This window comes from Vipera ursinii (genome assembly GCF_947247035.1).
Source record: "Vipera ursinii genome assembly, chromosome: 2".
Taxonomy (NCBI): domain Eukaryota; kingdom Metazoa; phylum Chordata; class Lepidosauria; order Squamata; family Viperidae; genus Vipera; species Vipera ursinii.
The window spans coordinates 17741574-17768511 of NC_139513.1; the positions used below are offsets into that span (position 1 = coordinate 17741574).

Sequence of the window (26938 nt, forward strand, 5' to 3'; positions counted from 1 at the left end):
ATCAAAACTTTTTGCTCATCCATTACAAAGTCAATATTATAGGAGGCCTGGATAACTTCATTTCTAATCTTTCTCTTTGTGAAATAAACCACCTCATCTCTGGGTAATTTCCTTTGTCTTGCAATCCACGAATTAACACGGAAGGTTTTATCTATATCTTCCATTATTTCATCTGCTGGTCGCTCCAACACCCCTTCCAAAACCTCAGAAACCATTTTCATCAAATTTTCCTTAGGATTTTCTTTTAGGCCTCTGATTCTCAAAGCAAGCTCCATCTGAGAATACTGTGTCGAAATCAAATCATAATCCATTTTCGCTATCATATTTTCAGTTTCTGTCATTTTGGCTTCCATTCTATTGTCATTTTGAACAAGATCTTCCACTTTTTCATCCAAAATCACAATGCTTTTAGCCAGATTTAACGTTGCGGATGTGATGTCTGCTCTCATTTCTGCTAATTTCTCTGTAAACTTCTCCTCCAGCTTTTTCTCCATTATCTCAACAAATTGTTGCATTTGCTTTTCCATAGTTTCTTGGAGCAAACACTGCAAATCTTTTACTGTAAAACCTGATACAGATTCAGATGCAGAAGACAATAAAGTTTTCGCCGAAGACTGCTGCCTCAGGGCAGGAACTTTAGAAGCTTGTGGAGTCCCTCAGGGGTCGGTCCTCTCGCCCCTTCTGTTCAACATCTACATGAAACCGCTGGGTGAGATCATTCGTGGTTTTGGAGTTGGGTATCATCAGTATGCTGATGATACCCAACTTTTCATTTCGACCCCAAACCACCCCAGTGATGCCCTCGACGTGATGTCCCGGTGCCTGGAGGCGGTCCGGGTCTGGATGGGGAGGAACAGGCTTCGTCTCAACCCCGACAAGACGGAGTGGCTGTGCGTACCGGCATCCCGGGATATTCAGGATATCCCACCCCTCATTATGGGGGGTGAGTCATTACCTCCTGTAGATAGGACTCGCAACTTGGGAGTCCTCCTAGATTCACAGCTCTCTTTAGAAGACCATATTGTAGCTGTAACTAGGGGGGCGTTCGCCCAGGTTCGCCTGGTGCGCCAGTTGCGGCCCTATCTAGACCGGGATGCCTTGCGCACGGTCACTCATGCGCTCGTGACCTCTCGTCTTGATTACTGCAACGCTCTCTACATGGGGCTACCCTTGAAGACCACTCGGAGGCTCCAGCTGGCACAGAGTGCAGCCGCGAGAGTTGTGTCGGGGGTTTCCCGATACTCCCGTGTTACACCTTTGCTCCGCGAGCTGCATTGGTTGCCAGTTGTCTTCCGGGTGAGGTTCAAGGTGTTGGTAATGACCTACAAAGCCCTCCATGGCATGGGTCCAGAATACCTTGGGGAGCACCTGCAGCCGGCGTCAACTTCCCTCCGCCCAGTACGCTCCCACAGAGAGGGCCTCCTCAGGGTGCCGCCGGTCAAAGAATGCCGACTGGTGGCCCCCAGGGGGAGAGCGTTCTCTGTGGGTGCACCGGACTTATGGAACCATCTTCCGGTAGAGCTCCGGATGGCGCCCGACCTCCGCTCCTTCCGGCGCGACCTTAAAACCCATCTCTTTAAGGAAGCGGGCCTGGCCTGAGGGGATGGGGTGGGTTTGTTATTATGACTTTAATTTTAAATTTGTACTATGGGCATTGTTTAATCATGTTTTAATAATTTTAACTTTTGTATCTGTCTTTTACGTATTGCCCTGTTAACCGCCCTGAGTCTCTTGAGAGAAGGGCGGTATATAAATTAAATAAATAAATAAATAAATAAATAAATATAGCCGCCATTTTCACCCTCTATTGTTAACTATGCACTTTCACATGCAGATTCAGCAAAGTCCATTGAGTTAAAGATCAAAACATTATCTTCACCAAAATCTCCTGCATCTCTCTGCCTGCGTCCTCGTTCTCATAAGCTCTTCCTTGTTAGCAGGGATGGTTGCGAACGCCCTGTTCTGCTCCAAAAAACCCGGAGCAGAGACGCCTCGCAGTCCGGAGCATGCCCAGGCTTCGGGGGGGGGCTCAATCCTTCCGCCACCAAAACTCTAAGTTCTGGCAGCCCCGGAGAGCTCTACCCCTACCTGGACGCTACCTGGACGCTCACCCCCTCCTCTTCTCCCGAGGTGGGGGCTTCCAAGCCGCCGAACAGCTGATCGGCGCTCTACGGAGCCGCGAGGCTGACAGCCAAGAAATGGCTGCCTCCGGCGTCACCTTACCATCCGGAAGTATTCTGCATTTTTTATCTGTTTAAAACATCTGTATATTCTTTTCCATTAAAAAAAATCACGAAGGTGAGTGCAATTGAAATAATAATTTAAAACAGTATAAAATATACATTGAAACACAGGTAGGCAAAATTGGTACTGGGGTTTGTGGCACCTCCGGGGCAATGGAGTCCTAGTAGATGATCACTTAAACATGAGCCATCAGTGTGCAGTAGCAGCCAAAAAAAGCCAATACAATCCTTGGTTATGTAAGGTCCCTAGCCCTTACTTAAATCTGAGATATCAGGCAACTCAAACAGAAGCTTCTTGAGGAAAGTGCTTTAATTGCTCAAAACAGCTGGGTGGCAAACAATCTGGAATGCTGGCAATTACGTCCAGAAATGCCACACCTTAGAAAGTTAGTAGTATTGCTTTATAACCTTTGTTAACCAATTAAAATCACACAACAGAGCCATTACATCATAAGGAATAAAGCAATCGTTCGTGTAAACTCCCTTATTCTCTCCTTCAGTACACCCTATCCATGTACACGATTCCCATGCTTGCATGAAATTTGTCACTGACGCAAATATGTATTACAAAAGCGAGACAGCAATAGTTAGGCTAAACAATTTTTTTATTGTTCCAGTTACAGAACTCTTCGGTTATATAACCAGAGGCACAGAATCAAAATCACGTTTAGTATTATTACTGCCTAATAAAATCCTTAGTAAGACCACACCTGGAATACTGCATCCAGTTTTGGATGTTGTTGTTGTTAGCTGCAAAGTCGTATCCGACCCATCGCGACCCCATGGACAACATTCCTCCAGGCCTTCCTGTCCTCTACCATCTTCTGGAGTCCATTTAAGCTCATGCCTACTGCTTCAGTGACTCCATCCAGCCACCTCATTCTCTGTCGTCCCCTTCTCTTGTCCTCAACTTTTCCCAGCATTAGGCTCTTCTCCAGTGAGTCCTTCCTTCTCATTAGGTGGCCAAAGTATTGGAGTTTCAACTTCAGGATCTGGCCTTCTAACGAGCAGTCAGGGTTGATCTCCTTTAGGACTGATTGGTTTGATCGCCTTGCAGTCCAAGGGACTCGCAGGAGTCTTCTCCAGCACCATAGTTCAAAGGCTTCAATTCTTTGGCGCTCAGCCTTTTTTATGGTCCAACTTTCACTGCCATACATTGCAACCCAGTTTTGGATACCACATTACAAAAAAGAGGTCGAGACTTTGGAAAAAGTGCACAGAAGAGCAACTAAGATGATTTAAAAGCCTGGAGACTAAAACGTATGAAAAATGGTTGCAGGAATTGGGTATGGCTAGTCTAGAGAAGGGACGCGGTGGCTCAGTGGGTTAGGACACTGAGCTTGTCGATCAGAAGGTCGGCAGGTCGAATCCCGAGTGCCGCATAACAGAGTGAGCGCCTGTTACTCGTCCCAGCTTCTGCTAACCTAGCAGTTCGAAAGCACGTAAAAATGCAAGTAGAAAAATAGGGACCACTACGGTGGGAAGATAACAGCATTCCGTGCACCTTTGGCATCTAGTCATGCCGGCCACATGACCACGGAGATGTCCTTGGACAAGCGTTGGCTCTTTGGCTTTGAAACGGAGATGAGCACCGGCCCCTAGAGTCAAAAACGACTAGCACACATGTGCGGGGGAACCTTTATCTTTACCTTTAGTCTAGAAAAAAGAACGACTAGGGGTCTCATGATAGTGGTATTCCAGTATTTGAGGGGCTGCCAAAAAGAGAGGGGTCAAGCACCAGAAGGCAAGACAAGAAACAATGGATGGAAACTAATCAAGAGAAGCAACCTGGAATTAAGGAGAAACTTCCAAACAGTGAGGACAATTAACCAGTGGAACGGCTTTGCCTTCAGACGTTATGGGTGCTTCATCACTGGAGGTTTTTAAGAAGAGACCGGACAGTCACCTTGTCTGAAATAGTATAGGGTCTCCTGCCTGAGTAAGGGGTTGGACTAGAAGACCTCCAAGGTCCCTTCCGGCTCTGTTCTGATTAATTGAAAGTTGGGATAACTGGGCGGATATGGAGAGAGGTTGTCTGAAAGAGTGATGTCTTTTTTGCAAAAAATAAAATAAAATAAAATAAAGCGATGGCTGCCAAACAAAAACAATTGTGGAATGTGCCAAAACAAGGGATGTTTCACAGCTGTTTGGCAACTGTGGTAGCCACTTGCTTTGTGATTGAAACCTGGATGAAGAGGAACTAAATCCAGAGGCCTATGGCGAGAAATCTAGATTGACCGCAAGAGGATAGTTGCCATAGTAATAGAATAGCTGCATTAGATCTTGTTGCACATTCCGCTTTTCGTCCCGCGCTTACAAAGAGCAAGCCTGGTACAGCTCAGCACTTCATCAGGCTCCACCCACTTGTTTCTCTTTTAAAGCCATGGTTTCTTGAATTCTTATTGGCTAATTTATGCGTCAATCAGGACTGGTCCTGCCTTAAGTCCCAGGCGAGGTCCCGTCGCCGCGCGCTAGGCTCTTTTTAGTGGGTGGATTTCGAAGGAAAGCGAAGCTTTTTTTCTCCCGTTTCGTCACAACCTTTCGGTCATTTTGTTCTTTGACAGGCTGGCGTATCTGTCAATCATGGTACGCCTCTTGATTTCCCCTCCCCCCTCAGTCATATGACATGTTATTTTGGTCAGGGAACGAAGGTGGAGGAAAGTGCAGTATTTCAACCAATAACATAGCCGCGTATTCGACGCCCAAATAACACAGCCAATCAAAAAAGTTTTAAGAGCCTGCACAGAATCGAAGGCGGGACTAACTGGAACGTATATAATCAGCTTTGCCAGGTGCCACAAATAATTATCTCTCCCGCCAATGAAATGTCTCCAAAGTGTGAAAGACGGCGAGAAAGACCAATGATTAAACAGCGGACGTTTACATTCCCTCCCGTTAGTTTAAGCCAGGGCGGAAGATGGCGGCGGCGGCAGCAGCTGGGACAGGTCCAGGGGTCCCAGATGGGGAACCGGAGGGGTCAAACCGCGATCACAGTGCTTTTGAATGCAACATCTGCCTGGAGCCTGCCAGAGAAGCTGTCATCGGCCTGTGCGGCCACCTGTTCTGGTGAGCGTGGGAAAAGCTACAGAGAGGTGTGGCATACGGAAGGGGAGAACCAAGAGGGTGGTTAAGAAAATAAAAACCTGCAATAAAAGGTAGAAAGTTGGACAGGCCGAAATCCAACAGGTGAACCTGCGCTTCTTTTTTGCTTTATTTCCATACTTGTGAAAGAACGGGGGGGGGGTGTCTTCAAATTTGGCCCTTTTATGACTTGTGAACCTTAATTCCCAGAATTCCTCAGCCAGCTTGCCTGGCTGAGGAATTCTGGGAATTGAGGTTCACAAGTCATAAAAGGGCCAAATTTGAAGACACCCCCCCTGTTCTTTGTGGACTTGTGGACTTCAACTCCAAGTCCAACTTGTGGACTTCAACTCCCAGAATTCCTCAGCCAGCTTGGCTGGCTGAGGAATTCTGGGAGTTGAAGTCCACAAGTCATAAAAGGGCCAAGTTTGAAGACCCCTGTGAAAGAAGCTGCACCAGCTGCCTTTGGTTGCTTGGTGGGCTACGTTTGTGGGGTAGCAGAAATCTAAGGGGCAGGTGTAGTAGAAGACAGGTAGTGTGGCTTAGTAGTTAGAGAGCAGTTTTCAGAACAGAAATTTTGTGCTCAGTTGTGGTTGTAAGTTAGGACTACCTGCATTTACATCATTTATTATTAAATTTGAATAGCCGGCCATCTTGCAAGTGTCACTTGTTGATTTCTGTGTGTCCATCAAAATTCTAAGGGACGCGGTGGCTCAGTGGGTTAGGACGCTGAGCTTGTCGATCAGAAGGTCGGCAATTTGGCAGGTCGAATCCCGAGTGCCGCGTAGCAGAGTGAGCGCCTGTTACTTGTCCCAGCTTCTGCCAACCTAGCAGTTCGAAAGCACGTAAAAAATGCAAGTAGAAAAATAGGGACCACTACGGTGGGAAGGTAACAGCGTTCTGTGTGCCTTTGGCGTCTAGTCATGCCGGCCACATGACCATGGAGACGTCCTCGGACAAGCGCTGTCTCTTCGGCTTTGAAACGGAGATGAGCACTGGCCCCTAGAGTCGGAAACGACTAGCACGCATGTGTGGGGGAACCTTTACCTATCAAAATTCTGATTCAGTATGTAATTTCTCTTTATGTTGATTTGATCCAGATTTCTTTTAAAAGGTCTTGAGCTTTTTTTTTTTTGTCTTTTTCCAGCTGGCCTTGTCTTCACCAGGTGAGTTGCTCTGTTTATTTAGACACTGACTGTAAAGTTGCCTAGAGTTGAAATGCTTAATTGACTTTCCCTGTTATGTCTCTTCCAGATATACTAACATCTACAGCTTTCCAGAATTCTTAGGCAGCATAGCTGCTGGTTGGGGAATAGCATAGTTACTAGCTGAGGATTATGGATGATAAAGTCTGCAGTTATTTTGATAACACCATGTCAGACAAGGCTGGCTTAATGTAGGAGTAATCTTGACAAAATTAATCTGTGGAGGGCATACAGATAGTCTTCAATTTACAACCAGTCACTTACTGAACATTAAAAGTTACAATGGATCTGAAAAAGGTACTTACAACCCAGATTCAAAGTACCAACAGCTGGGGCCCCTGCAGTGTCACAATTGCATTTTGGGTGCTAGGCAACCAGCCCACATTTATGGTTGTTTGCCACGTCCCACAGTTGTATGACTTCAAATTTACCACGGTTTTTTTTTTGCTGGAAACTGGCATTTACATCCAGTTTCTGGCAAAAAAAACGCCCACTGCAGCCAATGGCTTTTGTGTCCAGTGCATTTGCTGAATGATTGCTGTTAAAAAAGGTTGTAAAATTTATCTGTGACCTGCTTAACAACCAGCACAACTTCCAACTGTATATTCTGGGTTCCATTATGGTCATCAGTCCAGGAAAACTACTGATAGTCCTCACCCAAAATTTCTTTTGCTAAGCCAAGACGGTTAAGTGACTTGTGCCTCATTTTATGACCTTTTGTGCCACAGTTATTAAGTGAATCACCGCAGTTAGGTTAGTAACATGGTTGTTAAGTGAATCTGGCTTCCTCATTGATCTTGCTGGTCAGAAGGTCGCAAAAGGTGATCACATGACCCCGGGGCACTGCAACTGTCATAAATGTGAGTCGGTTGCCACGCGTCTGAATTTTGATGGTGTGACTAAGGAGATGCTGCACGGTCATAAGTCGGTGAAAAACGGTCATAAGTCGGTGAAAAACGGTCATATGTCGGGTTTTTCCCCACTGCCACTGTAACTTTGAATTGTCACAAAATGAGCTGTTGTAAGTAGAGGACTTACCTATATTAACCGATGGAAAGCCTAATCGGGAGCACTTACAGATGAATAGAGATCATGTTTCTTACGAGAATCTGGAGGACTTTTTCTGTACTTGGTCAGCATGACGGTTTCTTGCCTGGTGAACAGAATGTACTAGGGGTAGGCAATGTTGGCTCTTTTATGTCTCGTGGACTTCAACTCCCAGAATTCCTGAGCCAGCCAAGCTGGCTCAGGAATTCTGGGAGTTGAAGTCCACGAGTCATAAAAGAGCCAACGTTGCCAACCCCTGGAATATACCTATAACCAGCACTGAAGGAGATGACTATAAGCCGTTGAGGAAGATTATCTCTGCTTGCTTTTAATCCTTGCATAGGCGTTTGACTGACTGCTGTGGACCTTTGGACTCTCTTAGCAAAGCATTTTTAATCAGAGCAATTGCCCTTGAAGGGAATCTCTCCTCAGCTCAAGTAAGGATTGGCTGAATTTCTTAAATAACTTCAGAAGTGACCTTATGTTGAGAATAATAACGATAAGCAATTAAAATAGAGCCGTGAGGGTGCAGTGGTTAGAATGTAGGATTGACGACCCAGATTGTTGGGGGCAATAAGCTGACTTTGTAATAATGCCGCTTGGGGGTGTGTGTGTGAAAGCCCTAATAAGCAGGCATATACATAGAATGAAGGCTATTGCTAAGCACATTGGTTTGTGCTTAAATTGTAAGCCGCCCTGAGTCTTCGGAAAAGGGCAGGATATAAATGGGATTAAAATAAATAAAACTCTCTCCCACCTGCTCAAGGTTGACTCAGCCTCCTTCCGAGGTCGGTAAAATGAGGACCCAGATTGTTGGGGGCACCGTGAAGCGGTGTATAAGTCTTTTAAGTGCTTGTTGTTGTTGTTAGTTGCAAAGTCGTGTCCGACCCATCGCAACCCCTATGGACAACGTTCCGCCAGGCCTTCCTGTCCTCTGCCATCTTCTGGAGTCAATTTAGGCTCACGCCTACTGCTTCAGTGACTCCATCCAGCCACCTCATACTTTTAAGTGCTATTGCAATTAAATTAGGCAGTTAAAATTCCCCCCTTGAAATAAATGTTTCGTTGAAATGAGTAAACCCAAAAAATGACGGTAAAATCTCACTGTTCCAACTCTGCAAACTTTCAAAGCCAACTTTTCCCTGAATTGTCCTAGTGATGCTTTGTACCTTCTGCAGCCTAACGGTAATTGATAAGTTAACCTAAAACTTTCATTGCACTCCTCAGAATTTATTTGTTACTCTCCCACTGTGTGTTTTCCTCCACGCTAACGCTCTCTATTGGCAAATGCTTTCAAGCCTTTCTTAGGTCCCTGGCGTGGAAACCAATGAAAATTACTTAGGGAAAGTAAACCGTGGACCTGTTTCAGAACACTGGAATTGCTGGCTTAGTTGTTAGATTATATGTTGCCTTCCATTTGGGAGCTCCAACTGTTTTTCTCCCACAAGAGCCTTGTGAAGTAAGTCGGGCTGGAGGTGGCTGGCTAGTAGACCTCTGGGGAGCTTCTCTGTCCGAGTAGAGACCAGAATCTGGGTCTTTTCACTTCCTGTCTTACACATTCATCTTTGTCTCACCCTGGCTCTTAAAGCTGAGAAGGAGAAACTACCAGCAGCCCTCAATTTACAGCTATTTGTTTAGCAACCATGTATAACAACAACAACAACAACAATAATAAAGTTGGAAGGGACCTTAGAGGTCATCTAGTCCAACCCCCTGCTCAGGCAGGAAACCCTATACCATTTCAGACAATTGGTTGTCCGGTCTCTTCTTAAAAACTTCCAGTGTTGGAGCATTCACCGCTTCTGGAGGCAGGTTGTTCCACTGGTTAATTGTTCTAACTGTCAGGAAGTTTCTCCTTAGTTCTAGGTTGCTTCTCTCCTTGACTAGTTTCCATCCGTTGCTTCTTGTCCTGCTTTCAGGTGCTTTGGAGAATAGCTTGACTCCCTCTTCTTTGTGGCAGCCCCTGAGATATTGGAACACTGCTATCATGTCACTCCTGGTCCTTCTCTTCATTAAACTAGACATGCCCAATTCCAGCAACCATTTCTTATATGTTTTAGCCTCCAGTCCCCTAATCAGCTTTGTTGCTCTTCTCTGTACTCTTTCTAGAGTCTCAACATCTTTTTTACATCGTGGTGACCAAAACTGGATGCAGTATTCCAAGTGTGGCCTTACCAAAGCATTGTAAAGTATTGATACTTCATGTGATCTTGATTCTGTCGCTCTGTTAATGCAGCCTAGTACTGTGTTGGCTTTTTTGGCAGCTGCAGCACACTGCTGGCTCATATTTAAGTGATTGTCCACTAGGGCTCCAAGATCCTTCTCACAGTTGCTACTATTGAGCAAGGTACCACATATATTATACCTGTACGTTTGGTTTTTCTTGCCTAAATGTAGAACCTTAGTTTTTTCACCATTAAAATTCATTTTATTACATTTATCAATAGATTTTTAGCTTATATATATCTTAATTACTTTTACATTCAACCTTTATAAAGAAATTAATATTCAAATTTAACTTTAAATATTTATACTTCCAAGTTTTAAATGATCAAAGTTTTATCTCAGTTCATTACAAAAACTAGTATTCAAAGTACACATCTTGTCTGTTTAAGTATATTCTATTTTAATCCTCACTAAGTCAAAACCCCAATTTTCTTCAGCCTTACTCTAGCTTTCTTTCTTTGCCAACTCGCCTTCCATATCTGTGCTTTTAATTCATCAAATAGATCTTCTTCTGTTATTATATATATATATATATATATATATATATATATATATATATATATATATATATATATATATATATATATATATATATATATTGTTTGAGATAAAAGAGGCCATCCAGTTGCCATTTTTTTGGGAAGGGCTAACAAATCATATCTCTATTTTTCCATCTCAACGTATTTGTCCTGAAATGTTTATCTTCCCTTCGGTCTGTTCTTCTTGATCCTCAGGTTTCTTCTGGTTTATATAGAAAGTCTCTTCCATCAATCAAATGCACAGGTATAGTATAGGTGGTACCTTGCTCTATAGTAGTAACTGAGAGGGATCTCAGAGTCCTAGTAGACAATCACTTAAATATGAGCCAGCAGTGTGCTGCAGCTGCCAAAAAAGCCAACACAGTGTTAGGCTGCATTAACAGAGGGATAGAATCAAGATCAAGTGAAGTACTAATACCACTTTACAATGCTTTGGTAAGGCCACACCTGGAATACTGCATCCAGTTTTGGTCACCACGATGTAAAAAAGATGTCAAGACTCTAGAAAGGGTACAGAGAAGAGCAACAAAGATAATTAGGGGGCCAGAGGCTAAAACATAGGGAACGGTTGCTGGAATTGGGTATGTGTAGTTTAACGAAGAGAAGAGTGAGGGGTGACATGATAGCAGTGTTCCAATATCTAAGGGGTTGCCACAAAGAAGAGGGAGTCAAGCTATTCTCCAAAGCACCTGAAAGCAGGACAAGAAGCAACAGATGGAAACTAGTCAAAGAGAGAAGCAACCTAGAACTAAGGAGAAACTTCCTGACAGTTAGAACAACTAACCAGTGGAACAACCTGCCTCCAGAGGTGGTGAATGCTCCAACACTGGAGGTTTTTAATTAGAGACGGGACAGCCATTTACCTGAAATGGTATAAGGTTTCCTGCCTGAGCAGGGGGTTGGACTAGATGACCTCCAAGGTCCCTTCCATATTCTTCTTCTTCTTCTTCTTCTTCTTCTTCTTCTTCTTCTTCTTCTTCTTCTTCTTCTTCTTCTTCTTCTTCTTCTTCTTCTCCTCCTCCTCCTCCTCCTCCTCCTCCTCCTCCTCATTATTATTATTATTATTATTATTATTATTATTATTATTATTATTATTATTATTATTATTTTCAGTGTTTTCAGTCCCTTTTCTAGGTTTTCCGTTAACTGTGTTTGTTAATCTTCTATCATAGTGTTTAATTGTTCCACTTCTTCTATTATATTCTGTGTAGTTGATTCTTTAGTTGTTATCAAAGTTTGGGTTTGTATGTCTAGGCTGACATCTTGTTCTTTTCTGTATAGTTTCTGTATAGTTTCTGTATAGTTTCATAAATTGCTTTCAGCATAAAGAGAATCTGTTCCTGATCTTCGTCCATGTTCTCTTAGTGGTGTGTTAAATTAAAAGCTTTACAATCAGAGAGTGAAAATAATTTTGTCACTGAGTATGAAACATAGCTGGGCTTCTCATAGCTGATATCTGCCAAGGTTGCCAAAGTCTTATCTATAGTCTGTGCTTCAAGCAAAGTCTCTTTTAAACAATAACAAGTTGTAATATCAGGTTTAGCCACAAGATGTTGCCCATACCGTTTAAGGTGTTTTTTTAAGTCCAAAATTTTTATAATCCTTTTTCCAATTTTACTTCTTTTTTATAAGTAAAAACCCAAATCTTTAATAAAAATAAGAAACCTTTTAGTCCTCAAATTTTAGAAAGATAGAAATCTAGTTAGAATCAGGTTATTCTTTCAGCGTTTTAAGATCCCCTGGATAGTTGCCAGGTGGGATAGAATTTCCCTTCCCTCTCTCCACAGGGGGGAAAATACTTTGAGCAGCTTATAAAGGTAGAAAAAATAGTTAGGATTCAAGAGAGTTTCAGATCTCACCCAGTCTCATTCACACTGCTTTATAGGTGCCTGGTAGAAATTTGACTTCGGCTGTCTGCAGCCTAGTGATGGGCCATATTTCTATGGACGGTCTTTCGTCTGCCAGTTTGGAGGGCTGCCCCAGATTGAGCGGAAGGGCTACCGCCCTCCTGCGATCAAGCGGGGGTCCCCTCCTTGCTTGTTGCCTCTACAGGGTGACTTTCCACCCTTTCCAGAGTCCCCCAGCGGTGTGAAATCGCACGTGGAAGACAGAGCTCGCTTTCCAGCGGCCGCATCAGCCGCGTCAGCAAACCAGAAGTCCCTGAGTTCCCCTATTTTCTTACCACCTATTTGGTAGTGTACTTTGTGTGGCACTCGCTATTAAAAGCTTGATTTTGCTTGACAGCAAGGTTGATATTCTTTTCCACACACATATCTCTGCCACATGCATTGATAACCCTATAATTTTTAGATTGCCGGGGACAGGGATGTTCTGTATCAATTAACTCACTGTCCCCTTTGTTTAGTTTAAATATTCCTCCAGAAAATCTGTGAATTTATTGCCAAGTAACTCAGTCCCTTTTTTTGGATGGATGCAAACCATCTCTTTTGTACATTTTTTTCATTGGACCAGCTATAGAAATCGTGATTAATATAACCAAAGCCTTCTCCTTTACACCACTCCTTTAGCCACATATTGAATTCTGCTATACGCTGGCCTTTTCCATTTTGCTCCTTATACACTGGTAAAACCTTTGAAAAAGTAAGCCTACCGCCTATCCTGCTAAGTTCCTGCCTCAAGCTCTGGAAATCATTCTGCACAGAGACTATATCCTTTGGGGACAAGTCGTTAGTGCCAAGATGTACAATAGCCTCTACATCAGGGGTGTCAAACTCAATTTCATTGAGGGCCGCATCAGCATTGCGGTTGCCCTCAGGGGGCCAGGTGGGTATGGCCAGGGTGGGCGTGGCCTACTGGGTGGGTGTGACTAGAGTGCATATGGCTTACTGGGTGGGCGTGGCCAGCTCTACATGGTTCGCATCAAGGGTGCCTATGGGGGCCTGGGCAGGAGTGGGACAGATCTGAGGGTCTCTGGCAGAAGGAGAGTCTCTGGGCCAGGGCCAAGGCAGTGGGGGCCGTTCCCTCACTGTTTCCAGGATGGCTTCGCGGGCCACATGAAACCACTTCACGGGCCGGATCCGGCCCCCGGGCCTTGTGTTTGACATGTCTGCTCTACATCACAGTCCTTGCTGGCATTCTTGATTATTTTAGAAATACGCTTGTCTCTACTGGCAGTAGCACCTGGAAGACACCTGACCTCTTTCGAAACCTCTGTGTCCTTTGCTAAATTTACATCCCTTATAATTGAATCACCAACCAGAAGGTGGCTTTGCTTTTCGGATGCCTTTCTCTTCTTGCACGACTGATGTGTAATACCAGATTCGCATTTCTGCCTGTCAACAACAAGTTCCTCATCTCGGACCACAATCCCCTGCTTATTTGACATTACCATCACATTAAATAATTATTTACAACTGTTGCAACATCCCCAGGGTTATACGATCAAAATGAAGGGGCTGGACAAACTGGCATGTATTTACAACAGTTGCAGCAATCTCAGGGTCATGTGGCCACTGTTTGTAAATATCCCAGCCAGCTTCTGAAAAGTAAAGTGGTGGTGGTGGGGGCAGGGGGGCAGGATTTCCTTAACGACTGCATGATTCACTTAAAGAACTGCGGTGATTTGCTTAATTGTGGCAAAATGGTTGTAAAATCGACTTGTCACTCACTTGACCATCTTAGCGACGGAAATTCTGGTCTCAATTGTAGTTATAAGTTGAGGACTATCTGTGCTACAGTCCAGACTGAGCCGAGGCTATAACCTAGGTCTCCCTGCTCTTAGTCCTAGTCCAGTTTTTTTAAAATATTTCTCACATTTAATAGTTTGCTTCATTTATCTCAGACGTGACATCAAACAAAATATGTCCAAGGAGTGAGCTGAGAAGGGAGTTATTTTGTGTGCGCTCCTAGTTGTGTATAAGTAATTCTTTTGGTCCATATGGAGTTTTAGAGCCCATATAGTTTTAAGGATACTGTAGGTCCCATGGCAGGTATAGCCACTCACCAAACCCCTGGTGATCAAAACAAAGTACTTTTCCCAGATTACTCTCTCCAATCTATGGAGACATTTGTGAAGCCCTCCCCCAAAGTTGCTGCAAATAAATATGAAGCTCTAGCCCAGGGTTAGGCAACCTTGGCTCTTTTATGACTTGTGGACTTCAACTCCCAGAATTCCTGAGCCAGCCATGCTGAAGGGAAAGGGAGAGGTTTCCAAGCTGGGCCATGCTGGCTCAGGAATTCTGGGAGTTGAAGTCCACGAGTCATAAAAGAGCCAAGGTTGCCTACCCCTGCTCTAGCCTAATGCTTTAGATCTCAATTTGCCGGCTTCTTATTTAATCGACAGCCATTTTTAAAACAGAAAGCCAATTGGCACAGCAAACATGGTAGATCCCAAAGATACCCAATTGCCTTCTTCTAAGGTAAATATGTACACACTTGGAAGTGGCCACAAAGCTTCTGACTGCAGGGGGGCGGTTTGGATTAGAACAGGGGTCCTCAAGCCTCCGTCCACGGCCCACTACCGGGGCGTGGCCTGTTTGAAATCAGGCCACAGGAGCGATGGGCAAGCGTGTGCAGCTCCACTGATAGGAGCGGAGGGCACCTGTGTGATGGGTGCTTGTGCCTTGCGTGTGAAGCTCCATTCGTGCCTGGAAGGCATCCGTGCCCACTGCTCGCAACTATGGAGCTGTACACGCGTGCCTGCACATCTCCCATCCACCCCCCTGTCCCGGGCTGGGCTGGACCACCAAGGTGGAAAGGTTGGGACCACTAGACTAGAAGACCTCTGATATACCTTCCATCTCTGTGTAACTTACAAGTGTCGTTCTTCCGTTCAGTGGCTAGAAACACGGCCGGAGCGTCAGGAATGTCCAGTGTGCAAGGCGGGCATTAGCCGGGACAAAGTCATCCCTCTGTATGGACGTGGAAGCTCTGCTCAGCAGGATCCAAGGTAAAGCATCCCCCCCTTTTTTTGTGTCGCAGTTTGAGTAGGTGACGGCAAAGGAACCCCTGCAGATTTTACACCGCTAGTTGACAAGCATCCAAATTTTGATCGTCTGACCGGAGGGAGGCTGCAATGGTCATTAAGTGTGGAATACGATCATTTTTCAGTGCCGTTGTAAACGCATGGTGTTAAGTCGCGGTCTGCCTGTCATTGTTTTAATTCTTTTTTACGGATCTTGTAACCCATCTGGGGCGGGGCAGCCTTATTAAAGGGAGTGAATTAAAAGTATACGGCCAAAGAAGATGTGACCACAGGTTTGTTTCTCAGTGCAAGTCAAGGTGTTGGTGACCTCTTTAAATTCCTACGTGGTTTGGGTCCTGGCTTTCTGGAAGACGGTTTAGGGCAGTGATGGTGAACATTTTAGAGACCGAGTGCCCAAACTGCAACCCAAAACCCACTTATGTATCTTCGGGTGCCGGGTGGGTGTGGCCCATTGGGTGGGCGTGGCCCATTGGGTGGGCGTGGCTGCGGTGGTAACGGCAGACTGGGTGGGACTAAAAAGTTCAATTCCAACTTTCCAAGATGTTTTTTTTTTTCTCGTGAAAAGTTGAAATTGATTGAACCTTTTTTTTTTGCACACCGCAGTGGAGGCCTAAAGCGAAAAGGTTTTATAAAACCCAGCTGAGGGCCTAGGACTGGGACTCCGGCGCGCGTGCCCACAGAGAGGGCTCTGCGTGCCACCTGTGGCAGGCGTGCCATAGGTTCACCACCACAGGTTTAGGGGAAATAAAATTGGACAGTAGAATGCCGAGCAAGAGTCCCATGTCTTGATGAAATACTTGGAGGCAAGTATTCTCTTCAGGAACTTCCCTCACGGGGGATGTCCCCCTGCCAGCATAATATCTGTCCTCTCATTTTTAGTGTTGAGGCTTTTCCAACGTGCATCTGAAGTAGGAGTAGGCCAAATACCCGAGTAGGAGATGAAAATTCTTGTTGATCAAGGATAAGGTAAAGGTAAAGGTTCCCCCGCACATGCATGCTAGTCGTTTCCAACTCTAGGGGCCAGTGCTCATCTCCGTTTCAAAGCCGAAGAGCCAGCGCTTGTCCGAGGACGTCTCCGTGGTCATGTGGCCGGCATGACTAGACGCCAAAGGCGCACGGAATGCTGTTACCTTCCCACCGGAGTGCTCCCTATTTTTCTACTTGCCTTTTTACGTGCTTTCGAACTGCTAGGTTGGCAGAAGCTGGGACGCGTAACAGGCGCTCACTCTGATCAAGGATAACACTATGGTTCTATAATAATGATGGTTGATGGACGTTTGGTGAAGTTAATACTTTTATCACTGTATTCTATTTTGCTGCTGAGGCGGAATGATTGAAATGGTGTAAAAGCAGCCAATGATAAGCAAAATCAGAAGCAACAGGACCGAGGCCAAGAGCATAACCCTGCCTTTTTCTCCCATCACACAGATTGAAAACTCCCCCCCGGCCTCGAGGGCAGCGCCCGGAGCCTGAGTCGCGAGGGGTGAGTGTAGCCTGCTTCTAAACCCCACCCCACCCCCACTTCCCAAATTCAACCTGGACTAACTCAGCTCTTCTGCAACTCACCGTTACCCCACCCTCCTCCTTTTTTCTCTTCTTCTCCCCCTCCCCTCCCCACCCCAGCAGGGCATAGGCAGTTTTCCTGAAGCAGCCACAGGCTTCCACATGGCGTTTGGCATCGGCGCATTCCCTTTTGGCTTTTTTGCTACAGGCTACAGCCCGCCAGGAGAAAGAGGAGGTAAGGCCCTGCTGTAAAGGGGTCGATGTTTATAAAAGGCATCTGCAAACAGGCTTTTGGTTCCCTACGACCGTATTTCCTTTGCCTTTATACTGAAGCTAAATGGTGTCTACCTCTATTCTTCCAAGCTTTTAGACTCGTGCTGGAGCCCATCCTCAAGGAACTTCTCCAGATTGTGTGCCCTGGGATACCTGTTGCATTTATACGGTGCCTGGTTGTGTATGGCTTTTGTCACAGCTGTCCCAGGAAAGAATATTCAGGAAAGAAAGACCCTCCACTCCATTTGTAGTGAAAAATATTCTTTTATTGAAGCCAAGTAATTACAGCATAAGGGACGCGGTGGCTCAGTGGGTTAGGACGCTGAGCTTGTCAGTAAGATGGTTGGCAGTTTGGCGGGTCGAATCCCGAGTGCAGCGTAACAGAGTGAGCGTCTGTTACTCGTCCCAGCTTCTGCCAACCTAGCAGTTTGAAAGCACGTAAAAATGCAAGTAGAAAAATAAGGACCACTACGGTGGGAAGGTCACAGCGTTCCGTGCGCCTTTGGCATCTAGTCATGCCGGCCACATGACCACAGAGACGTCCTCAGACAAGCGCTGGCTCTTCGGCTTTGAAACGGAGATGAGCACCGGCCCCTAGAGTTGGAAACAACTAGCACACATGTGCGGGGGAACCTTTACCTTTTTAATTACAGTGTAGCAAAGTCAGATCTGAGGCTTTCCCGCGTATCCCCAGTAATTTTACCTTCTCCCAAGCCCTCCCTCCTTTTGGTTATCTTGGTGATGTCCAGTAAGGTTCAGATTTTGGTGACATTCCACATTTTGGCGCCTCTTTGGATGGGCGTTTCGCATTCCATTCCCAGGCCGTGTCCTTCTGTCTTTCAACCGTTGTCTCTGGATGGCACCTCTGGTTCCTGTCATTTCTCTCTCCCTCTCCCCCCATATCTTCCCATTTCTCCTCCCCACATTTTATGGCAGGCTGCCATCAAAGTGAAGTAAAGCAGGGCTGAAGCAGTTTGATGGCAGAGCTGGCCAGCTTTTAGTTAATTAGAATATCGATGGCTGTTATCCCTAATTAATAACCAAAAGCTACATACAACCAGGCACCATATAAATACAACACATAGCCCAGGTACATATTCTGGAGAGAGAGAGAAGTTCGCTGAGGGTGAACTCCAGCATGTGCTGAAAGCTTTGAAGAATAAACCTTTGGTCTCAGTGATTGACTCAGATTGGATCCTGCAACATTATCCTTGGACACGTATATTTGCTTTCATTTGTGAGTGTCTCCCTCTTGTTATCATGTGGGCAGATTCTCATGATGTTGGTTAGGGTTAGGGTTACCAGATCTCTGAGCAGGCAAAGGAGGACAGACACAAGCTAACTTTCTTAGCATCCATGACAAAAACTATAGCAAAAAATGTACAGGTTGTCTTCACGTACCAGCCACTTGTTCAGCGATCGTCTGAATTTACGATGGCACTGAAAAGAGACTCGCCTCAAAGTTGCATCCGTTGTAGCATCTCTACAGTCAGATGATCATGATTCAAATTCTTGTCAACCGACATTTACAGTAGGACAGTTGCAGTGTTCCGCAGTCACATTATTGCCACGTGCAACTTTCCCAGCCAACTTCCAACAAGCAAAGACAATGGGGAGGCCAGCAGGAAATCACAAGCTGCAGTCTTCTGACATCACATTTAACAACCTGTGGTAATTTGCTTACCGCTGCAGCCAGAACTGACATTGTAAGTTGGCGTGGTCACATGACATCACATTCAGTGAGGGCTTGGTTATCTCAGGGATTTAGGAGCCGTGGGGGCACAGTGGTTAGAATGCAGTATTGCAGGCGAACTCACTGCCCACATCCTGGAGTTCGATCCTAACTGGCACAAGGCAGATTCAGCTTTCCATCCTTCTGAGGTCGGTAAAATGAGGACGCCAATTGCTATGGGGGGCAATATGCCGAACCTGAAAACCGCTGAGAGAGGACTGTAAAGCACTAAGTGCTGCTATTATTATTATTATTATTATTATTATTATTATTATTATTATTATTATTATTATTATTACTTATATACCGCCCTTCTCCTGTAGGACCCAAGGCAGTTCACAAGGCAATTAAGACAATATAACAATACAAAAGTTAATAACAAATTAAAATAAATTAAATTATCCTTGATTAAATTTAAAACCCTTAACTAATTAAAAACCCCAATTACAATAGGTTAAAAATTAAAAGTTCTCAGTCCTGGCTGGAAAGCTCAAAGAGCCAGGTCTTCAGGTCCCGGCGGAACGAACGAAAATCTGGGGCAGTCCTGAGCTCTACGGGTAACTGGTTCCAAAGGGCAGGCGCGCCCACAGAGAAGGCCCTCCCCCTGGGTGTCGCCCTCCGGCAATCCTTTGCCGATGGCACCCTGAGAAGGCCCTCTGTGGGAGCGCACAGGACGAAGGGAACTTGATGCCGGCAGCAGGTGTTCCCTCAGATATCCCAGACCCAAGCCATTTAGGGCTTTATAGGTCATCACCAGCACCTTGAATCTCACCCGGAGGGCAACCAGAAGCCAATGCAGCTCGCGGAGCAGAGGTGTTACGGGGGAGTATCGGGGAGCCCCCATCACAACTCGCGCGGCTGCATTCTGCACCAGTTGAAGCCTCTGAGTGGTCCTCAAGGGCAGCACTATTGCTAGTGCTGTTAGTATTTCTTCCAATCCCACATGGCCTGGCAGAGTTGGCATACGCCAGGTGCCACTGACTAATCCTGTCACTTGGTGGGACCCAGGAAACGGACCTTCCTTCTCAGTCTTGGCACCAGCTTTTGGGTACCACTTAACCCCCCAAAATTGGTACAGCTCCCATCCTGGCTATTTAAGCAAGCCCTTAAGACTTCGTCCTGGGATAGCGTGGGCGATGGATCCCTGCAGTGTTCTGTTTTTTTAAAACAATTGGGTGTTTTTTTCCCCTGGACTTTTGGTGTTTCCCGAATTGTATAGTATTTTATTTATTTATAAAATTTATAAGCAGCCCAACAGTAGCAGGCCTTATTCATGATGGCAATGAGGGTGCTTACCGCAAGGAGGTTGAGGGTTTGGTGAACTGGTGTAAGGAAAACAGCCTAGTTTTAAATACTGGAAAAACGAAAGAGATCATTGTCGATTTCAGAAAAGGCAGGCACAGCCACACTCCTCTGTGAATTAATGATTCACTAGTGGAGATGGTTACCAGCATTCAAATTCCTGGCTGTGTAGTAGGCTCTCTTGGTTGCTCAACAGAGAGACACTGGTGAAACAGGCGCAGCAGCGCCTGCATTTTCTGCGTTGCATGAGAAAAGTAGAGGGACGAACGAGAGCATCCTGTCACACTGCATCACAGTCTGGTTTGGAAGCATCACTGCTTCAGACAGGAAGGCCGGTGCAGAGAGTGGTGAGGATGGCCGAAAAGATCATTGGCGGTTCCCTCCCCTCCATCCAGGACATAGCCCAGACGCGTTGCTTGAACAGGATCCGTAAGATTATCTGGGACACTACACATCCTCTTCACGACCTGCTTTCTTTGTTACCTTCCGGGAGGAGGCTTCGTGGTATCCGTAGCAGAACCTCCAGATTCAGTCACAGTTTTGTTCCATACAGTATTAACCTTGTGAACTCTCAAGCTTCCTCCTTCTGTTATGTATTCAAGATGGACAATTAATAACATTTATGTTAATTAAATGTAAGGGTGTAGGTCTATACATATGTTGTATGTAATATGTTTAAATCTGTGTTATGGGAGAGCAAGCAGCTAAATTTCATTTTTAATCTGTTCCCCATTATGCCCACAGTAAAAAAATGACAATAAAGGTTGTCTGTCTGTCTGTCTGTCTGTCTGTCTGTCTGTCTATCTATCTATCTATCTATCTATCTCTATTTATCTATATTCTATCTATATCTATCTCTATATTCTATCTATATCTTATCTATCTCTATCTATCTATATCTATCTATCTATCTAGTATTTTACTGTTGTACTTCGGGGTCATAACAGATTGGGGTAATCTATAGATATCATAAACAAACCAATAAATCTGCTAATTGTATTTATTTATTATCTAATTTATATGGCCACCCATCTCACACAAAAAATGACTCTGTGTGGTGTACAGTAACATATAAAAAACAATCATTTTTCAGAAAAAAAAATGCAGTCAAAGGCTAAGAGCAGGCAGCAGATGTCAACAATGGAGCCACCTCAGGATCTTACTGGTCCTCTGGGCTCCCCAGACCTGATGGCATAAATTGTTCTGACTGGAACCATTTCAACTCAGAAGCTATAATGGGGACATTATGTTGGATCAGCCTCGCATGAGATGTCATGATATGCCAAGTTGGATAGCAATAAATTGTGAGAAAGGAATGTCCCACTCTGGAGGTGGTTAATAGATTGGGAAATAAGATAACCTTTATTGTCATTTTTTACTGTGGGCACATTGGCACACATTAAAAATGAAATTTAGTCGCTCCTCCTCCACCCCGTTTATGTATTGGTCCCTTTTTCTCTAGTTCTTTGTGAATTTTTAATGTTTAAATTCTTAACGTTGAACGTTTTTAATGTTCTCATTTTTTTGTATTGCATTTTTATGTTGTAAGCTGCTTAAGAGTCGGTGACAGTGACATGGGCAGCGTATAAATTTAATAAATAATAAATGTTCCAGACCCTCCCTGTTAGTCCTCCAAGGAAGAGAGATGGGAATGTAGAGCAGCTGCCTTGACAGAACTACTGTTGAGGCTTGAGAGCCACATGCATTTTTCCTAAACACTGATTGGCTGCTGTGCCCACTGCTACCCACCTGGCAAATGGGAAACAGCCATTGGTGTGAGGGGTCCTTGGTGCTCTCTGAGCTTGGTTGTTTTCTTGCAGAGATGTTTCATTACCCAAGTTAGGTAGCACCGTCAGTGCAATGACATCCGCTGCCTACTCTCAGCCGTTGCAGATTTTGTTTTATTTTTCTGAAGAATAATTGTTTTTTATATGTTATTGTACAACCACCCAGAGTCACTTTTTTGTGAGATGGGTGGCCCTGTAAATTATATAATAAATAAATAAAATCAGCAGATTTCTTGGTTGCGTTTATGAAATGTATAGGCTACCCCAATCTGTTACAACAATAAAATACACTGAGGCAGGATATGCTGCCTGTGGATGTGATAAATAAATAAATAAATGCTAGAGATAGTCCTTGACTTACCTCGGTGGCATCCCCATGGTCAGGTGATTTACATTCAGATGCTTGACAACCGACTCACATTTACGACGGTTGCAGCGACAAGCAAAGTCAGTGGTGGGGAAACCCAATTCACTTAACATCTGTGCGACTAATTTAACCATTGTGAGGTGGTTCGCTTAACAACTCTGGCAAGAAAGGTTGTAAAAGACAGCAAAATTCACGTAACAAATTTCTCACTTAGCAACGGTGAAATTTTGGGCTCAGCTGTGGTCGCAGGTTGAGGGCCACCTGTACAAAATACAGGAAACATCAAAAGTCCAGGAAAAAAAAACCAACAACAACAACTCTGAGCTACAAATTTCATCAGTGGCATTTGAAGTACCGGCTCAGGGAACAGCCCCCCCCAACATGGAAAGCTCTTGATTATCAACCAATAGCAAAGAGCTATGATGGCATTAGTGAGCAGGTCGGTGTTTTAACTTGTTTGAATGCGTCCAACTTGCTTTTAGATTTCACCTTGGCTAACTCTTTTTTCCTTCCCCCTTTTCCGCAGATACAGACGCAGCCAGACCATCCAGCTGGCTGGATTCGTTATTTCTTTTCATTGCCATCTTCTTTTTCTTCTGGTTGCTCAGCGTATAACCGGCTGGACCCCACTGAGCTTAACCTGTACTAAAGTCTAAAGAACAGAACTAAAGGACTTTGATATTGGGTGGGTGGGTGATGGGGGGGGCAGACGGGCAGACCAGTGGGTTGGTGGACTTTGCTTGAATGCAGAGGAGAGACCGAAAGGGGTTAATACTATCTGGTGGGGTGTAATCCAAATGGAGTAAAATTCTTTTTTTTAATTCCTCCTCCCCCCACCCACCCAAGAATTAAAACCATAATAGGGCTGCTTCTTCAAGTGGTATGCAAATGGTTGTCAATATACAACCCCAACCTAATTATGGACTGAATGGGGAGTAACTATGCGAAGAACGATCCATTTCTATTCTTCGAAGAAAGATCTCAAATGTGAGGGCAATCTCAAATTATGGCGGAAGATTGGAGAGAGCTGAAGCAAGCACACGCGGACTACTCAATTCTTTCCAGATGGCATAAAAGCAGGAGGATGAATGGGATTCATTCCTCCCCTCCCCTCCCCCCTTTCAATAGCATTTGCTCGTCAACTGGCAATTAGTCTGTTGGGCAAAAGTGGCTAGGCCTGCCTCTGTGTAAAAGTGTGGGTCGAATCGTGGAAGAGGAATTTTGGAGAGCAAGCAAGGGTAGGGTGTGGTGTGGGGAATCTACATTGTTCCGCCTCAGAGGAAGCGATTGTGGGAAGGGTAGCAAAGGTTATTTGAAAGTGAGAGGCAGGGAAGAAGACCTGTTGCAGGATCCCACAGGAAGTGGCTGCATATTCTTTTAACTTGAGGCCAGGTGATCCCCAAAGAGCTTATCTTGGCTCCTTTTTTGATAGGCCAAACTGCCTGAGTTTTGAGAACGCATGTGTTCCGGTGGGTATTTTTCTGTCCCTCTCCTCTCCTCTCATTGAGGAAGGTCTTCAATCCTTTACTATTCTGTTGGATTAACGGGGGGGGGGGTCGTGGGCGTGCCGTGGGTTGTTAATACTTCATCCACCCATCTGCGGCTGTTCCAACAGTGTCGGGAACCATTTAGGGTTGCTGAGGGGAAGGTTGACCACTGGACATTATACTCTTGAATAACAGTATTTTGTGGTCCAGAAGTTGCTTGGATAATGATTTATGCCTTCATTTGGGGGTGACAGAGAAGGGACGTGATGTCAATTAACCAATGCTTCAATTAAATTCACCCATGATTCCTATCCAGTTGAAGGAACAGTCATTGAGAGAAAAATACGCCTGTTTAGAAAGGAAAAGCACAGGCTGCTGTAATAATGCAGATGGTCCTCGGCTTACAACAATCACTTAGTGACCATTCCAAATTATGAGGATCTGAAAACAGGGACTTAGGGTCCGAATTTGACTCCTCTGCAGTCATGTGATTGAATTTCAGGCACTTGACAACACCGCCACATTTATGGCTATTTGCAGCATACAATGCTTTTGCAAAAAAAAACACCAACCCCCGCACTTTCGATTTTTGTCAAAACCACAACCCTAGCAAACCATTTGCTTTAACAACCTTGATGTTCCCTTAACAACCCTGGTTTCTTAATCTTTTCACTAAAGCTGGGCTAAGACTTTATGCTACACCTTAGTTTTGGGACTTTGTGTGTGGTGTGTACTGGCTGTGTACTAGCCCCACCATCTAGCTATGGAGTTGGGAAAACGCAGCTTATAGTTACACTGTCTTGTATGAATCCAGTCAGTTGTGGCTTTTTAAGACTGCATTGCCATCGTAAGTCAGCAGAAGGGTGTGCAGTTTTTGTTGGCATGAAAGTCCATCAAGCTTTGAAAAATGGTGAGAGTGGTATGGGAGAGAGGTCCCCAACCTTTGTGGCTTGGCAGCGGAGAGGGAAGCCAGGCCACGAGTGCCAGGCTGGTGCACATGTGTCCAGCTGAACTTGCCCTCTGCTTGCGTTGCCCAGTTATGAATAGGCCGTGGACCGAAGCCTGAGGGTTGGGGACCCCTGGTATAGGAGAAATCAGCGTTTTGGAGCACTGAATTTATTGAGCGGCAAATTGATCACCATAGGCCTCAACAAGCTTTAAAACAGGGGTCCCCAACCCCTGGTTAAGTACTGGGCCACGGTATGGCAGCAACCGGGCTTCACAAACAAAGCCCAATCTGCAGGATGCAGGCAGCACAGAAAATCACGTACCCTCCAGTCAATGGAAAAACCTCCGTGGAACCGCGCGCTCAAAAGATTGGGGACTTCTGCTTGAAAACACTCATTGCTTCGATTGTAACCCAAAATGGGGCACATTTGGGGCTCCAGTTGACCAGCCTGTGGCCCATGAACCAGTTTTTACATCCTGAATGTAGCATTATCTGTGTATTCTAACTACATCTCCATCAATGCCCATGATGGCTAAATTTATCTGGAAACCTTTGGGGAGAATTTTACATTCTCCAAAGGAGCACTAGAAATAATGGAAAATCGTCAGTGGGAAAAATATATTTTATTGTTTTGGCAAAACTGTACAAGAATAAGAAAGGGATGGAAAAAAATCCCCCCAAAAAAGGTTTTATTGACCCCTTTAGAATGGATTCTGCGTCTCCCCCCCCCCCAAGAAACCTGTTGCCTCTGCCCCATGGCTCCCACGTTTTTTGCTTGCTCTGGCTCACCTAGACAATTGTGCCTCTCTTTATTTAAACCCACATAAAATCCAAATGAAACTCACAGTAAATGAAAGTTTTAAAAAAACAACTGTTTTCAGGCTGGAGAAAGATGCCGAAGGAGCACTATTTCGGGGAGGGATCCAAATCATTCCCCCGAAATAAGTCACTGCATCCTGGCCAAAATAGCTGGATGCAATGTTTCTTAACCACAGTCATTTTAAGCTGTATGGACTTCAACATCCAGAATTCCTCAGTCAGTAAGAGTGGGTCGGGAATTTCAGGAGCTGAAGCTCAATACAGCTTAAAATTACTATGGTTAAGAAAAACTAGACTTGTCAAATCTGGCATCTGCACACAATTGTCCTCCCTTTGCAATCTTATTTCCCCACGGCTGCTTTGGGTTTTTGGAGGTCCTTTGGGGTTTATTTTAATGGCTTCATGTAGCACAGGAAATTTATCATTAAAAGAGTTGCGCAAGGCCTGTCGATCAACAGCTTTAGGTTACCAAATTATAGTCAAGATTTAAGGAAAGAGGATCAGTCAAACGTGGAAAGGAGCTTAAAAGATGAAAGCATAAATCAGAAATGAGTTTAAAGCCTGTTTTTTGTAGGAAAAAAGGTCCTAGCGATCCACTGTTTCAAATAAGCTATTTTGCTTTTTTTTTGTTTTTAAATTCCTGTAAAATGAAGTTGCAGGTTTCTTCTTGCCCGAGGTTGCCTTCCATACACATTTACCTGAAAAAAAAAAGCCCCGCTGAATTCATTAGGGCTTAGAAACATAGGATTCTGCAGCGATTCCTCTCTTTCGAACTCTTTAACATAACTCTCCTCAAAGGGAGACAAGTTTTAGATCCATCTTAAATTAAGAAGAGGTTGGCCTTGTGGTCTGACAGAATCTGGCAATTCTGTCGTGCAGTGTTTCTCAACCTCAAGTGTGTAGACTTCAAAAACTGGCTCTGGAACTCTGGGAATTGAAATCTACACATCTTAAAAGCAGCCAAGGTGGAGAAACAACCCACTAGCGTGCACAATTGAAAATTATTCAACCATTTGTCAGGATGAGTACCCAGTTCTATCCTTACCAATTGCCTGGAAGAGAATTCCTCCCCCACCCCACCCCATCCCCGCTGTGACTTATTTTATGTGTGGCATCAGAGTAGAGTGGAGACAAAATGAAATTCTGAATGTGGGCCCTGGCAATGTTTATAACATGTACGATATAAAACACTAGAACGTGCTCTCCTTTTAAAGCACCCAAACAACACCAGTGTTTGGAAATTGGACAAGAATGGAGACCTGCTTCTGAGGAAGCCATAAGTAAGGTAGAAGAAGAAACTGGACAGCCACTTGTCTGAAATGGCATAAGGTCTCCTGCTTGAGCAGGGGGGGTGGACTAGAAGACCTCCAAGGTCCCTTCCAACTCTATTCTGATTCTGATTTTAATACTTGTTAACTATTTAGATTACCTTG

General features: G+C 44.7%; 1 protein-coding gene across 3 annotated transcripts; it reads left to right on the top strand.

Moving 5' to 3' along the window:
- The first annotated feature begins 5147 nt into the window (after positions 1 to 5147).
- Positions 5148 to 25386, top strand: RNF5 (ring finger protein 5). 3 transcript variants are annotated; one of them, XR_014491613.1, is made up of 7 exons: positions 5148 to 5309; positions 6472 to 6490; positions 15138 to 15250; positions 16715 to 16769; positions 16910 to 17024; positions 22777 to 23495; positions 23574 to 23931. XR_014491613.1 is itself a non-coding variant. In XM_083355685.1 (6 exons), the coding sequence occupies exons 1-6, from the start codon at positions 5161 to 5163 to the stop codon at positions 22863 to 22865; spliced, it is 540 nt and encodes a 179-aa protein (XP_083211811.1). In that variant the 5' UTR covers positions 5148 to 5160; the 3' UTR covers positions 22866 to 25386. The 3 variants fall into 3 exon arrangements, 2 of the variants coding, with proteins under 2 accessions (XP_083211811.1, XP_083211812.1); XM_083355685.1 differs by having other exon boundaries at positions 22777 to 25386; XM_083355686.1 differs by having other exon boundaries at positions 16913 to 17024; positions 22777 to 25386.
- The last annotated feature ends 1552 nt before the right edge of the window (positions 25387 to 26938 follow it).

Coding starts and splice junctions, on each gene's coding strand:
- RNF5 (XM_083355685.1), top strand. CDS start 5,161: ATGGCGGCGGCGGCAGCAGCTGGGACAGGTCCAGGGGTCCCAGATGGG. Junction 15,251..16,714: donor TCTGCTCAGCAGGATCCAAG/GTAAAGCATCCC, acceptor CCCATCACACAG/ATTGAAAACTCCCCCCCGGC. Junction 17,025..22,776: donor CCCGCCAGGAGAAAGAGGAG/GTAAGGCCCTGC, acceptor CCTTTTCCGCAG/ATACAGACGCAGCCAGACCA.